Source organism: Haemaphysalis longicornis, unplaced genomic scaffold (assembly GCF_048455015.1).
Source record: "Haemaphysalis longicornis isolate Haplotype H1 unplaced genomic scaffold, Haemaphysalis longicornis Haplotype H1 scaffold_1, whole genome shotgun sequence".
Lineage (NCBI taxonomy): Eukaryota > Metazoa > Arthropoda > Arachnida > Ixodida > Ixodidae > Haemaphysalis > Haemaphysalis longicornis.
In genome coordinates this window covers 327571362-327586217 of record NW_027526203.1, presented here as the reverse complement: position 1 = coordinate 327586217, position 14856 = coordinate 327571362, and the positions used below count along the sequence as shown (strand labels likewise).

At 46.6% G+C, this 14856-nt stretch overlaps 1 protein-coding gene across 1 annotated transcript in view; it reads right to left on the bottom strand.

Annotated features, from left to right (window-relative positions):
- The window catches only part of LOC144151950 (neuromedin-K receptor-like), a 72243-nt gene that overhangs the window by 28400 nt on the left and 28987 nt on the right, over window positions 1-14856 (bottom strand). The window contains exon 2 of the mRNA XM_077683139.1: window positions 5698-5798. Coding sequence (XP_077539265.1) covers window positions 5698-5798 — 101 coding nt within the window. The remainder of the gene's footprint in view (window positions 1-5697; window positions 5799-14856) is intronic.

Below are 14856 nucleotides of genomic sequence, written 5' to 3'. Positions count from 1 at the left end.
AGGGTTGTAAAAAAAGAAAGTGGGATGAAGATACCTCCATTTGTCAGCTGCCAAAAAGGGGTTTAAATAACAAGGGCAGGTTCGGGCCCAGTGAACCACACAAAAATATCTCATTCAACTCTAGCCATTAGAGCAGCATCCACTGTAGCTCACCTCAAGCTCTATGAGTGGTGTAATATTAGAACATATATCCCGCCTTGAAAAATCGCCGTCCGCAGATTTCTGAAATTCATATATGAACCTTTCATTACGGAGAGCGTCGACCAAAACCACGAACAACGCACTTAGTTCTTTTTGGGATGGGGTCCATGTCCCAGCATACTACCAGAATGGAGACGATAGGTGTCTTGACAGCCCACTATTGAAGCCGGTGAGGACACGAACGCAGCGCTAAATGAGCGATTGGAGCCACTAATGTACTCACGAGAGTTATTTAGGGGTTGTACCCTGTACCGATGTTCAAATGTGTGCCCAGGTAACGTTTAGAATGACTGGTTAGGAATTTTACCATGAATTTTATATAGTGTTTCTGCTTATTTGCCCGCCATATCTTGTCAAAAAATGGCTCCGAAAGCATACAAAAACCGAGTACAGTTCATTTAGACTGATCGTTTGCGATGCGCCACAATTTTCCATACGTAGGTGATGCTAAATCCATACCATCGTGAGAAGCCTTCACAACGGGGTGATCCTATTTCCACTACTGGGAAATCCGCACACTCCGCAGAATTCATACTCCTGACGGATGCAGCTGCGGTGCTCCAATAGCGCAGCAAACTGCGCCTTATGTTGCCCATATAGAAGGTCCCCGCAGCTCCCTTAGAAATCTGATCTCGCAGTATCAACTCTGCATCTCTGAAGTGCGCTCATTTCTTCACAAGTCTGGAAGACACGAACAGCGGTCCGGAGCATCATAATGCAAGGTGGACACTGCCCACAAGAGAAGTCGGGACGTTCATGCCATAGAGCTTCATACTAACATATACTAGAAGGAAATCTTTCGCTGCAGCCACGTGCCATCACGTGGTCTATCGCAACTGTTTCATTCTTACTTATCTTAGCTTGCGATAAGAGCTTTTTCTGGCTCCTGATGGACATTTTTATTTTCTCGGTGATTGTTTCAGTTCTCTTTCGTGCATACGTGTGGAGCAATAATGCCAGATTAGATTTTTTTTGCATTCGTGTTCCATATAGCTGGTAGGAATTTACCGACGGACAAGTATTTATTAACTACGCCTTTACATTGTTAAGGAACTTATAATAACCTTTTAACTACAGTTGTATGGGTTTTGCAGCCACAGGAAATTTTTGAGCTTCCTTGCGAGCCATGGCAAGTGAGAATGGAGCACTTTTCAGCGTTCCCACGATGCCACGCTGGCGCTAGTGTCTAGGCGACGGGCCTGGGCAGTAGGGTTAGAGTTCCCTTGGTAATCAGACTTCCCTCTGGCGCTATCAGTTTTAGGTGGCGCGATCCCAGTGCTTTAACGAGGGCAGCTTAACTATAAAGCGCTGATAACAACGACGGGAATGCCAGTTAACGGGCTCGGATTTTCCGACTTCCTCATGCCGTAATGACGGCTGCATCATTCGGTGGTCCTTAAAGATGCAGATCACATATGCTACTATGGCTCCTTATTGAATTGTGAGCAATAGGGCGGGGGAGAGGGGGGGTCATGGTAAACTGTAGAGCGCTGGATTTTACCAGACAAACACCGCACATCAACCGTTCAGTATCCCCATTTTTTCTGTCCGCCTTGTAATCTTCAGCGCTCTACCTTTTACCATGTACCGATACAAACTAGCCCGAAACCAAGCTTTACAGGGGTGCACGCCCACATCTCATGTACGTGTTTCTATGAGTGTCCATCAGCTTAGTCTTCGCAACGGTCTCGGTAGGATGCATGTGGCGGTTGTGTATGTCCAGTGCCCATGTATGATCCGGTGTAGGGCACTCAGTTCCGCAGAACGTGGAATGGTTTCCTTATGATAGTGACACACCCTGAACCCCCGGTCAGCATTCGGAGCCCACGCGCAGGCTCTGAACAGTGGAGGGGGAGGGCGCCTTGGTACGACACCAGGGTAGTAATGTTGCTCAGATAGATCCCATGAATAAGTGGCACCTTTTTCTCAGTACTTTTGGCACTCCGCAATGCAGGGAACCTAAATGCTCAACGGTGACTCCTGGTGTACCCATCTACACCAAAAATTCCAATTTTGAAGTCACAGCTCTCCGCCCTCGGGGAAAGACTTTGTACCTACCGTGCCACACAACTAAACCACAGCAGCATGCCACACAACAGACGTGCACTCTTTCGCACCGCACGGCACAGTTCCCCGCAATTACTCCGGGCTCCTTCATGGTCTTCAAACATCTACCCTGTATCCGGGAACACGCACCCCAGAATGACATCGCCGGCGAGTAGACCGTGCAGCTGATATTTCCCCGCAGAATCAGAATATTTAGGGCAGAGGCGGCGCTTAGGCAAAGACTACAGCTCCACTATTTCCTGTAGGCCTCATCTTTAAAATTACTCGCTGCCAGGCAGCCATTCCGCCAGAAACTCTCGCTGAGAGGCAGCCTGCACAGAGACTGTTCTACCGTTAAACGTAATGTCGCAACAATCCCAACGCGCACAGAAAGGGCCTTGGCTACACTTAAGGTTCCTTTCTAACTACCATCGGCCCTTCGATCCAATCTGAAACAAAAATCTCAGCTCTAACTTCTCCTTGAACGGACCAGTGGACATCAAGACATCGGAGGACACTAACCTGCACCTGCCTTCGCTCGCGATATTGCACCGGGCAACTTTCCACCGTTGCCGGAACGCTAGGACCGCCAGGAAGCGCGGAATTATGTAAACTACGCCGCAAATGACTGAAGATCCCGTGGGGCACTAGCGGAAGCATTCAGTTCCCGCCCCATTTCTTTCGTAATGAATGGCCCTTACATTCGTCAAAGAGAAACCCCTCCCTCTTTTAGGCCACCTTTCATCGCATACAGAATTTATAGGCACCCCCGGCTTCAAGGTACGTTGGAGCCTCCCTTTCGTTTTTCACACCTACTTTCAGTTCCTTCGCGCCTGTCTTTCCTTTCCCTTCCTCCATGATCAATGCCTTCCCTACAGCTCTAAATCATCCCTGATCAATCCGTGCCGCTCCAGGTGAGAACCTCCACGGTGCCCTGTGTCTTCGATTGGCGAAGCCCATGAAGTGCGTCCTTGAATTCCTGCTCAATGTTGGAGCCGTCGTCCCTCCAACTTATCTACATGCCCACAAGCTTCCACCGTACCCCAGCCCACCCGCCATTTATCCGCCTCCTATTTAAATCCAGACAAGTGCCATGAAATTTTTCAACAGCCACTGTCATCATGCTCCAATTATCAGCATGCTAGCACGCCGGCAAGCTGTCCCTGCGCTTGAATAACAGATAGAATGACAAGCGGGCATGCTCGTGCGTGAACTCCGCGTGCAAGTGAAGCTGCCCCACCCCTGTAAACTCTTGGCCGCTGTCGCGGTAAGAAAATCCTTCCCGTTTTGTGCGCGACAATAGTTTCGGAAGCGGCTGTAGCACAAAGGGGTTGTACGTGAATCTTCAATTGTTCTATATGGCTAACGCGTCACACTTCTTTACCAACCATCCGTTTGAATAAAATATAAATATGATTAGAGTAACAACAAAGAAGGAGGGAGAAATGTAAGGAAAAATAGGGGCCGAAAGGTTCAATTGGAGGGTTGTCATTAGGCGCGCGCGGGTAGCATTCACAGTTGGATAGTCTTCGCCATCTTTTCTTTTCAAGCTATTCTTTCCAGATGGGCCGTAGGGCCCGAGCCGCACGCTCAACAAGAAAATACGCAGTAAATATCTTCATATCTTCTACCAACGACACGTGTTGCTCGTCTATTCTACCCACATGTAAACAACTCGTGAGTACGTCGCAGCTGTTGGCATTTTTTCTTGTTCTTTCCCTGGGCGCGCCTTTCGCTTGCTTCTTTATAGGGCCCCTTTTCGTAGCCTCATTACGTAACAGCCAATTAAATGCGGCTTATAAATTTAAAGAACACTGAGGGGTTCGGTTAGGCACTTGAGTTGTCCATTAAATATGCCCAAGATTAACTGTTCGCTAAGCACTGTTGACATGTATGGAATGTGCTGCCAGCCGTAGCCGTTTGGAAAGGTATTGCTCGTATGTACATTCTGTCAGGGTAGATACTATGGAAGGCACGTGGATAACGCTGGCGGAACCCTACGGGACGTAAGATGATCCCTCCCACTCCCCCTTCCTAACCGGATTTGTAGCCAACGAATAGTACGGATGCAATACTTACGCTGGAGGTAGTCGGAAGCGATAGAAAAGAACCTTTTTTTTTAGAACTCCCTCTCGACGTATTAGCCAATTGAGCTGTCAAACCCATCACAAAACCTCTGCAAAACAGATGGCATAACCATGGGTCTTACCGTATCCCGAGAACTCCCTTTAACTTTCATTAGGTTCTAGTTTTCCTAGCAGGCACTGGGGATTTAGTGGTTACAGTTCTCGTAGTAAAGGTAGTTGAACCGACACAAGCAGATATAATTTTGGTACGAAAACACATTCAAGCGATTCATTAATAATGAGTGCAAAAAAAAAAAAGAGACACAAAAGGGTGTCACGGACAGGACACTGCAGCACTGTCCTGTCCATTACTCGGTTTTGTGCCTCGTTTTTGTGCCCTGATCATTAATGATCAATATTCCCCAACTCGCCCAACTCAGTACTTTTGAGCATTCAAGTCACTCGTCCCTCACACGGTTGGTAGAGTTAGCGCAGGAAAAGGGCTTTTAAACTGTCAGTTTCATGCTTGATAAAGAAACTCTCGGTTATTTTAACCTCTTGAAGACTGAAGTGTCTTTGATATTTCTCCTCCTAAACTAAATTGTTCTTGTATATTTACAGACGCTAAGAGTACAACGGCATTACCTCTCCATTCGCCTTTCAGGCTCCGGCATGGTATCTAGTGACGCAAGTCCATTATTTAGCAAATTTAAGCATTCTTATTAGAACTAATAAAACTGCCACCTCAAATAATACGAACCTCTACTTTTTAATCTTTCAACAAAAGGTCAATTGCAACGTAACGCTCAGATAAAATATTGTCCACAAGGCTGTAAAAAAAATTTGAAATCAGAACGTTTAACAAACTACCCCTGTGGCGAAGTAAAAAATTGACATTCACTTGAAGTGGTTATATATGTATACAAATACAGACATAGGCTATGGCTACCCTCACGGCTGCATTTCAGGTCGATATAAGCGTTCCTCTTCGCAGAACCTTGCCTCCCTTCAGAGCTGCCTTACACTGCTCGTGTAACCCTATCGTTGTCAATACAGCCATTCCACCAAACAATGTTTATGTATAACGAAACATCCGCTGGATTCACGGTTTAAAATCACCCCCTGCCAGAGAATAAACAAGTGTTGCGTTAAGAGAATTTGCGTTAAGAGCATGCTGTAACACACGCTAACGCGTTAAGAGCTTTTGTGTGTGTTACAGCAGGTAGTGAGCGCAGACGCACGTGTTATTTCGTAGCATCTAACCACGCGAATTTCTAGCAGCAGTGATAATTGCTCGCCTGCACGATTTCGCCGCTCGTGGCTATCAAAGGTAGCACCGGAAACGCACAGTGCTTCCGCATTGGGGCACGTAATAAAAACTTACGAGTTTATGGCTGGGTAAATCTCGGCGAGAAGGTTGTAAGTCTGGTACGGGAGCCAGCAGAGGGCGAAAGTGATGACCACGATCGCCATCATCTTTATGACCTGCGGGAGGGAAAGAGAAAAGAGTAGAGTGAGAACGGTAGGCGAAAGAATTAGAGATGGTCATTTCCAACTTCCCCATTCCGTCCTAGTTTGGAACAGTTTGCGAGTTCCTGATCGCTGACAAGGCGCGCTTGCCGTACGCCGTACGCTTGAATGCCGTAATGAATGCCGTGCGCATTCATTGCGTTCAATATTTGCACGTTTGAGAAGAAGAAAAAAGCGAATGCCTCTGGAATTCAAGGAAAAGAAACGAGGCCGAATCCGTCTTTCACTGCAACCATAAAAGTCGTTCTCACTGATGAGGCCTGGGAATGGTAGCTTAGGGGTGCTAGTTATTTTTTATTTTTTGCCCAATCCGGGCAGGCTATTGTCCGGAGCGTGGTCAGATGCGTGGGCCGAATCGCAGGGAAGTTAGTCGGCGATCGAAGACAACACAAGCGGAAGCCTTAGATGGATGATGGGAAAATACACACGGGAATGCGCTGCTTCGCAAACGATGGCCTGACTTCTATCAGCCCATAGCTACACGAAAAACGTTTCATCCAGCTATCCGCTGCAAATTTTCTTGTTATTGTTCTTACGAAGATAGAAGGCAGCAGAGATCCCTGCTTGCGTCACGGCTCACCAAATGCCCGCAAGAGTGATTTACACGCTTTACCACTGTTGCGTCGCGTCGCGGCGCTGGTTTTGCAGTTTCAGGGTCTACCATTATTTGCGATTCTATCATAACATCCCAATCCTTGGCACATCTGCAGGCTTCTACAAGGTGAAGGAATTTGAAAGTAAGTTTCAGCTGTTCGAAGAACATCTCACTTGCTTCGTGAAGGATGTTTTTAATTGAAATTTCTTCCGCTACCGTTGGAATAGGGATTTTCCAGTGGTAGCCTTGTTATTGCTTTGTACATCATCCCAGAAAAATCACGAAAACGCGCTGATTTACTCCTGGAAACCCTTTAAAACTACTAAACCTTGATTGTTTTTAAATTCCACTATTACGTGCAGCCTTCTGGGGACATTTGGGAGGTAGGCGCTTTAATTTTACTTTTTGCTGCATCGGCATAGTGTATTGATGCCTCGTTACGATGATATTGTTTTTAACTCGAAGAAGCAAAGAGCGCATTACGTAGTAGCGAATTCAATGTAAGAGGAACGTCAAGGCGGGATATATTAAGTGGTTGACGGATTCTCCTCCATGGGGCCAGCGCTTGTAGCTAAAATGTCCGCGCTAACACGACAGCAGTCCTTGCGCCATCATTAGGGCAAGATCAGCAGGACAGTTCTTCAAGCATGGGTGCTTTCCGGAAGTAACCAGATATTATGGATGTAGCGGTTGTAATAAGACCCAGTAATAGCTATAAAAGAAGTGCCAATGATTAAAAGAAGCGTACAGACAGTCTAGTTTTTCTGGTTTTATGAATGAAATAAAGTTGAAAAAATACGAACGTGCCAAGTTACGAATGTGAAAGATACGAATCTGCAGAAAAAAAAATAAACTTCATGGGCCGAATACGCATTTCCCTGAAGTATATAAATTCCGCCACTGCATACTTAGTGACAGGGATACCTTGGTACTAACCCGAAGGCCACGGCTTCCATTTTCAGTTATTAAAGTTCATGAATGCTCCCACAAATCCTGGTAACTACATTCAGCGCTCATCAATACAGTGTCCTATATTTTCTAGCTCTGCATAATTCAAGACACGAACTTTCAGCAAGGTAAATAATTTGTTTTTCAAAACAAAATGCATTTATCAGGCAAAGATGAATGACTTTCCACCGGCAGCACTCATTCAAGCAACTTATCTATTTATGAACTACCTGTCAACGAATAGTACCCGCTGATTTGAGGAACTACTAAACTACCTACTGCTCAATCATACATTAAGCAGTGGGTAATTCGTTTGCTATGACATTGATATAGTTACGACTTCAGACTTGCCGAATTGCTCTTTATTATGATGTTTTAAAGAAATTAAGGCACATAGCGCATCGACACCTGAGTGCAAAATTTAAGTATTCGTTTTTTGAAAAAAAAAGTTCGTGTGTGACCTACTTCGTTACGTACCCCTACACCCCACTGTGGCCTGTCGCTCTCAGGTGTAAATGTTGAGAGTTCTATTTTACATGAAAATATACTTATTCAGACTTATGTAAAGGTAAACGTAGAGTCCATGTGGCCACCATTCTACATTAACGTTGTAATATAGTAGTTTCTGACTCTTTTGTGCCATTTGCGAGGCGGAGGGGAGCGCAGACACAACGCACTTCCAATGGTATTTATAGGGTGAGCGCTACGCCTTCCTCCGATAAATAAATCATTCACTTCAACTTGTGCACCAGACTACCTGACGAAAGTATCATGCGAATATGTCCGCCCGTGGCAATGCAGCCCCTTCCCACGCTAATCCCTCGCCCTTTCCGAAGAAGTGCTACGGATGAATACGCCGGAAACAAGAGTGTTCATTTTCGTTTCGCTGTCCCTTGCATGCTGATGCAAACGAAACTTGTTTGCTAAACGCACCCACATCACATTGCCAGTCGCAGTTGGGATGGTTGGTCTAGACGGGATGACGCGTAGGGGTAAAGCGCCTATTCCATGCATGAGTCACGTGCACACAATCCTGGTACTATCCGCCTAGTAATGACGCGCCTTGAATATCCATACAACCTCTGGGCATCTTAAACGGCTATCGGTGTTTGTGTTTCGTAATTTAGGGCACCGTCTCCCGGCGGCCCGGTGGGGAATCGGGTTCGAGTCTCAGCTGTGTTTTTAGTGCGATTAGACTATAATCCTAACCCGGTCGATTTCACGGACGATCGTTCACTTGGTGACGCATCATTTATGAAGTCTAATTTTCTGAAGCCCAAATATGTATTCCGGTTTATAACTGACTTCAGCAAATGTTGACGTGCAGCAGACGGAGAGGACGACGTGTGTATACGCGTCGACCTTACAGTTAGGTTTAACGCCACGATTTGAGGTCTAACACCATCAGCCAGTGCCCACAGCTCGACGCCCAGTGAATATGACGTTGTTCGCACGTCTTAAGACTCAACTAAAGGCTTCTTTACGTTAAGCCTAAGTATAGGAAGTTCGGCCTAAAATACTACTTTGAGGGCTGATGTCAACTGGTTCCCACGGGAAAAACCGCTTTTGTACCCCAAGCTCTGGGTACCGGTTGAAACCATAACAAGTCAAAGCTAAGCGTTAGTTCTATAGTCGCATACCCGACAGTTGCTGGTGTTATTGCAGCACAGTGCTAGCTACCCACAGTGTAATACAGAGCCGTAGACGTGCATTTGACACCGCTTCATAAGAGGGAATGTATGCTGCGGTAGAGTGTATTGACATTTTCCCCTTTTCCCGATTTTCTGCACGATAACAGTATAGTCTGGACCGCTGCTTCTGAGAATGCCATGCACGGCCTGAGGTGTACCTTGCGGTAGGCGGTCATCTTCAGGTGGTTAGGCTAATTTTCTTTATTGCAAAGTTTAGAAAATTTATTGGGGGGCCGAGAACAATACAAATACATTCTCCTATTTACCAAGCTATTTTAGATTGTGAAAAGCTGGTGAATATAAAGAATAGGGGTTATTTTTTGTTCACTTTTTCTTTCGGGGCACCAAGTCCTGCGTCGTTCATTGTTTGAGTGCATCTCGGCGACGGAAGTTAGTAATTGTACAGCGTAGCCAGTGGCTGTCCGCCAAGCAGCGTGTCCGTCGAGGCTAGCTTGCATTAAGGGAACGCACAATTTGCTTAGGATATTAGAAAAACATACGTCTGCTATCCCAGGCTTTACAAGTTCAGGGTGCGCTTCAAACATCGAAAATCGTAAACTCAACATACGCGAGCCACGTGAAAACTGCAGTCGAAGCGGAAGAACCCTAATGTTACCCTCAGTCATGGTTCCCCAGGTGTTTTCCTTTCTTCCTTATTTCGTTGCGTTCCTTGGTTGTTGCGGATCTCTATTAACGTAAGCACCCTTTCAAGAAATAAGCACCAAATGTAAATCGGCTCCATATCACGTGTCCCCTTCTTGTGGGTCTGCGTCATATTGCCAGCCGCACTCAACCTCATTTACTTTAACAGAGTATTCACTCCAACCCACAAAATTCGAGACACTGAAGATCGTAAACTTGCAGGAACTCCGAAGTGAGCGTTTTCAAATAGCGCGTAAGCATTCTTGCCAGTCGTTCATCTTTGCGCATAAACCTGGATGTATCCAACGGGTCTGTAAACCTCTCCATAACTCAGCGAACTGAATAAGTCATTACAATGACTTCTTGAGTTGTTATTTCAGCCATAATTATAACATAGCCGTAACTCCTCCTAAACTTTGGTACGGGTTCATTTAGCGTCGTTAGATAAGTGTGCAAGTAAACATTTTTACGCCCATGAACTATATAGTGGGCTTCACTACTATGAACCCCACTCCTAGAAAATCGCCTTCATTAATCTATTGAAGTACATCGCTGAAAATACATTTTTCGAGGGGCATGGAGTGTCCCATCGAAATATAAGTACCTACGGCCTTTTAATAGTGCATCCTCCAAAAGATCCCACGTGTTCCTAAGCTGCTCATTTAAACTGCTTTTCCCAAATATATATAAATGCATTCCTGGGAAGACCTTTTCATCAGAACTATAAGCACTTTGGAATAAAATACGAGCGCCTTAGCGCCTTTCATTAAATGCTCCTTTTAACCAAATTTATACCTACGGAGCCATCGTGTGAAGCGTTACAGAAAGACGGACAGATGTCCGGGGAAGTGATTAATACTGCTTACGCTGTAAAACTACGAAACATGACTACAAAAATAAAATCGCTTCTAGTTCTGCAATTGGTTACGCAGAGACTATCTGCAAATGGCGATGCATTAAAATAAACGTGAAAGGAGGACAAGATTTTGATGAATATTAGTTGTTTTAGATGTTACTCCTATCCGATGAAGAGCAAGAATAAAAGGCTCCTATCCCCCTGCCGTATTTCATTTTCCCAGGGGCTTTAGCTCCCAAGGATCCTAAGGTCCATTTCGAAATCTAGAAAAAAAATTAGATGCTTTTATGGTGTCCTTGAGGCTGATTGCACGTCTGTGGACGCAATAGAACACTTTGATCAACTCCATCCTTGTCCTGAATTTGGCACTGTGATTTAGCTGATGCGGCACAACGACGCGCAATGTCTCGCATTATTTTAAGCGGCCGTAAGCTAAGGGCAGTATAAAACTCCGAAGAACCAATCTTGCCGAGGGGATTTACTAGCCTCCGCGACGAAACCTGATATGTCATTATATTGGAACGCGATCTCAGGCTCTCCAGTGAGCACGCCACATCCTGTGGATGTAATTGTTCCTTGCGTGTATTGAGGCAGGGGTAATAGCGCGCTGCCTTCAAAGAAGGGCTAATGTAACAGCGGCATCGCTAAGAGATATTGCACTGTCGTTGCTGGGAGAGTCTGGTTACTCGCAAAGCCGGGTGTTGCGAGGTTGTTGGAAAGCGCAATAGTTTTGTAGCAGGGTTGTTTGGGCATTTTTGGTAATAAATTGAGCAGGCCAGTGTCTCAGTCTCTGTAACGCGAACCGAGAACGGTGTGCGCAATTAAGCGCCTTGGTTCCTGCAGAAACAACGTTCCTGACGGTGATACAGGGGCCAGAAGTAGCGCTAGTAGAACTTAAGCAAATTAGCGGGAGTATGTAGCTCATCCAGATGTTGAACCCCTTTAGAAACCAGCAACCATGCAGACAAAACTCATCGATGGCGGTCTAAGAAGGGGATCTCCCGTTTTGAGGACCCAAAGGTAGTTCGCGGTCGCGGCTCTAGCAACAAAAAAAAAAAAAAAAATCCCCCGCTCTTTCACTTGATGCAAAGTTTGCACTGACCGATCCCCATGAACCGGTTATGGGGCCCGGTTCTGACGGTGTTGCGCAACTGTGCATGAAGCAGCTAGTTCAATTCCTTACCACTAGAAGGGGGGGGGGGGGGGGTAGGGAAAAACAAAACACTTATGTTAGACAATTTCGAAGCACACAGAAAAACCGGCTAGTGGTATTGATCTCTACCTCTCCACAACAGAACGCCTCATAAGCCAGGTGCATTCTTGATACCTCGCCTGCATTACCCGTCTCAAGAAAAATTCAAAATGGTTCACCATTACGAGGATTTCAGATGCCCCCGAGATCCATATATAACTGCAGGTATAACTGACAAGTTTCAATTAAACTTCTAGGTTAACCTATGGTGTATCCACTCGGTGGGCGCACCCACGCCTGAATTCGTGGCTTCATGAGCTCGGGGCCGAGTGTCCGCGGCTGACACTGATTAGAGTAGCTAGACGCAGAGCATACGGATGAGTTTACCATCACATCCACAGCCCTACGAAACCGTAGCGCTTCACTGCAGGTTTGAAGGTGAACGCAAAGATAGCGACAACACGCAAACGGCGCTTGTTGGCATTAGCAATGGTTCTGTCCCGAATTTTTTGTTTATCGGCCGCCATTTTGTTGCTTATCAGTGTTGCCAGACTGCCGCTCCTGTGGCCTCATCGCTAATCTGGTCGAGGTCATTTGTAAACAACACTGCGGAAGACCAAAACACGGCATCTTCGGACAGACTTCCGCAGCTGAAAGGCTGCGAAGCGCGTTATCCTTGATTAGCATTCGGAACGACGCCAATCGCGCGCAGCCGCAGAGCAGGGAGGACAAGCTGAGACTACCAAAGTTGACCGATAGAAAACTCATAAACAACCAAATGGCGGCGCCTATGAACCGTCGCAGTGTAAACAAGTGTCACGTGATGCGAACTGACCAATGATCACGGCGGCGGCGCGGAACAATAGGAGAAAAGAGTGCCGATACTAGGGACGCTAATCAACCGTTTCTTTTTGTCCAAATCAGCTTGGGTACGCTGTCAGAATGGGAAAGCGATTAAGCGCTGAGCCTACCCGTCCGCAATGTACACTGACGAGGCCACCAGTGCACAAATCAGTGACGTTGGATAACGCGATACGCAACCGATAACGCGACACACTGCGAATCAGTGGTCGGTCCGGCATGTAAAGATAAATTTCCGAGCATTCTACAATGCAATACGAAAATTAGTTGACCAGGAGTCCTTGCTCAACTCAAAACAGAGTACAGCCATCCTCGTTGCTAATCGGACTTTCATGCTGGTTTGACAAGCATCAACGAGGAAACTATGTGAACCTTGCAGTCTTTTTTCGAGCAGCCGTCACGACGTCATCTCTGTACCGTCAGCTCTGCTGACGTTCCAGGAGTATGCTCGTCCTTCCCTTTGTCCATGCCCGAGTACGGGCGCCTGCAGACGCGCGTTGTGCGTACACATCAATATTTTTCATTGACAGGAAATACAATGAATTCCTAGGGCACTCAGGTCTACATGGGTGCTTTGAAGGCAAAGGCCTAGCAATCATCAAAGAGGTATTTACTGCTACATCACGTTTTCGTCTCTACATTCGTTTTCGTTCTGTCGTGTTCCAGCGCAAATTACTTCGACAAGCAGGCTGGCCACACCTCGCGCGGCGCTTCTCCAGAATCAAAGTTCACCGTGGCTGGCGTGCATCTGTTCAACCCACCGGCCGTCGCGTTAACCTGTCACGCGGCACGCAGGGTGCCCAGTTAGCGAAGTGGCAACGCACTGGGATTCTGCTCTGGAGACCCGGATTAAAATCCCACACGAAACTAAATCTGTTTCTATTTTTATTTTCTATTCACAGCAGCGGACATTTTATGTACCACAAAACAACCACAACAAGAATGACGGTTTTTGTCGAAATGGGGTACTCCAGCATTTCGGCTTAAAAATTATGGGGCGCAAAGCAACGGTGGCATAAACGAGCAAGCAAAAAGGACCTCATGGTGGTTATTACTGCTTCCGGTTCCTTGCTACTTGGCCGTGACAGAACTGCTTACATGACTTCACTTGCCAGTCACGCGGGCATCGCCTTTAGTTTCATTACCGGCTCTCCTTATCCTCCAAACAAAAAGCGGACGTCGCAAAGGGGACGAGATGATATCCGGAACTTCCTGACAGACGTGGCCACCAGTGAGAGTCAACGACAAAAAGTTATCCGCAACCATCTTGGTTGCTCTGAGCTGTTAAAAGGTGATGAACTTCGGCGTAAGAAAGGGTGGTCGACATTTCAGAACTTTGCTGAATTGAGTGTTTAAGGTAGCTGCATAACGTGACAAGCCAGAGCCTTTTTCTCGAATGGTTCCAAACTGATTATAAAGGTGAAAATCCTTAAGTGCCCGATTCTGAGAAAAGTACCGCTGTTGTTGTCCGGTCAAGAAAATGGCCGCCGCTGTAAAGAGTAAATAAATAAAGAAGACATGTGCGACGCGATGGGATTTTAACCTGGCGCTTCACCGTATCAGCCAAGTGCTCTACCAAGTGTGCAGTTTTTTATTCCATGGTATTTCATTCAAATATAGACAAACATATATGCAGAACTATTTACAAATTATGGCGGTTAATGTTGCCAGCACAGGACAAAAGTTGTCGTTGTTCGTTTCTTCGTGTTCAGGCACGCACAAGAATCGGGAACTTTGAGGGGCGATGTACCCGCTGTTGCGACCGGGAGGGGGCACCCGATCCGAGCTCCGTGGCCTCCGACATACGAGTGGTAGCGTGTATGATGCGAGCGGCCAGCCGCTGTTGCAGCCGTGAAGAAGTCCAGAGCAGTAGGATAACGTAACTGTTTACTTTATAGCGAGAGGTGAGCCGAAGCCAAAGAACAATGCCCCGACGGGCGAGGTTACAATACAGGACTCGAGCAGAGCGACAACATCGATTCGCTGCTCTAACAGGAATGAGTTACAACGCTTGGGCAGCTCTATTTATACCCAAAAGCGATAACGGTCAAACGAAACAAGCGGCAACACGCCACGAACGTCACAGACACACACAACACTCTTTCCAGAGTTCGTTAGTCGTTCATAGCCTCGGCGCACGTCGAGTCCGAGAGAGGGGAGAGAGGAGGACTCCGTTGCGATCGACGGGGCCTCTGTGTCCTTGAAGAGCGTGGAGACGAGCCTCGCCG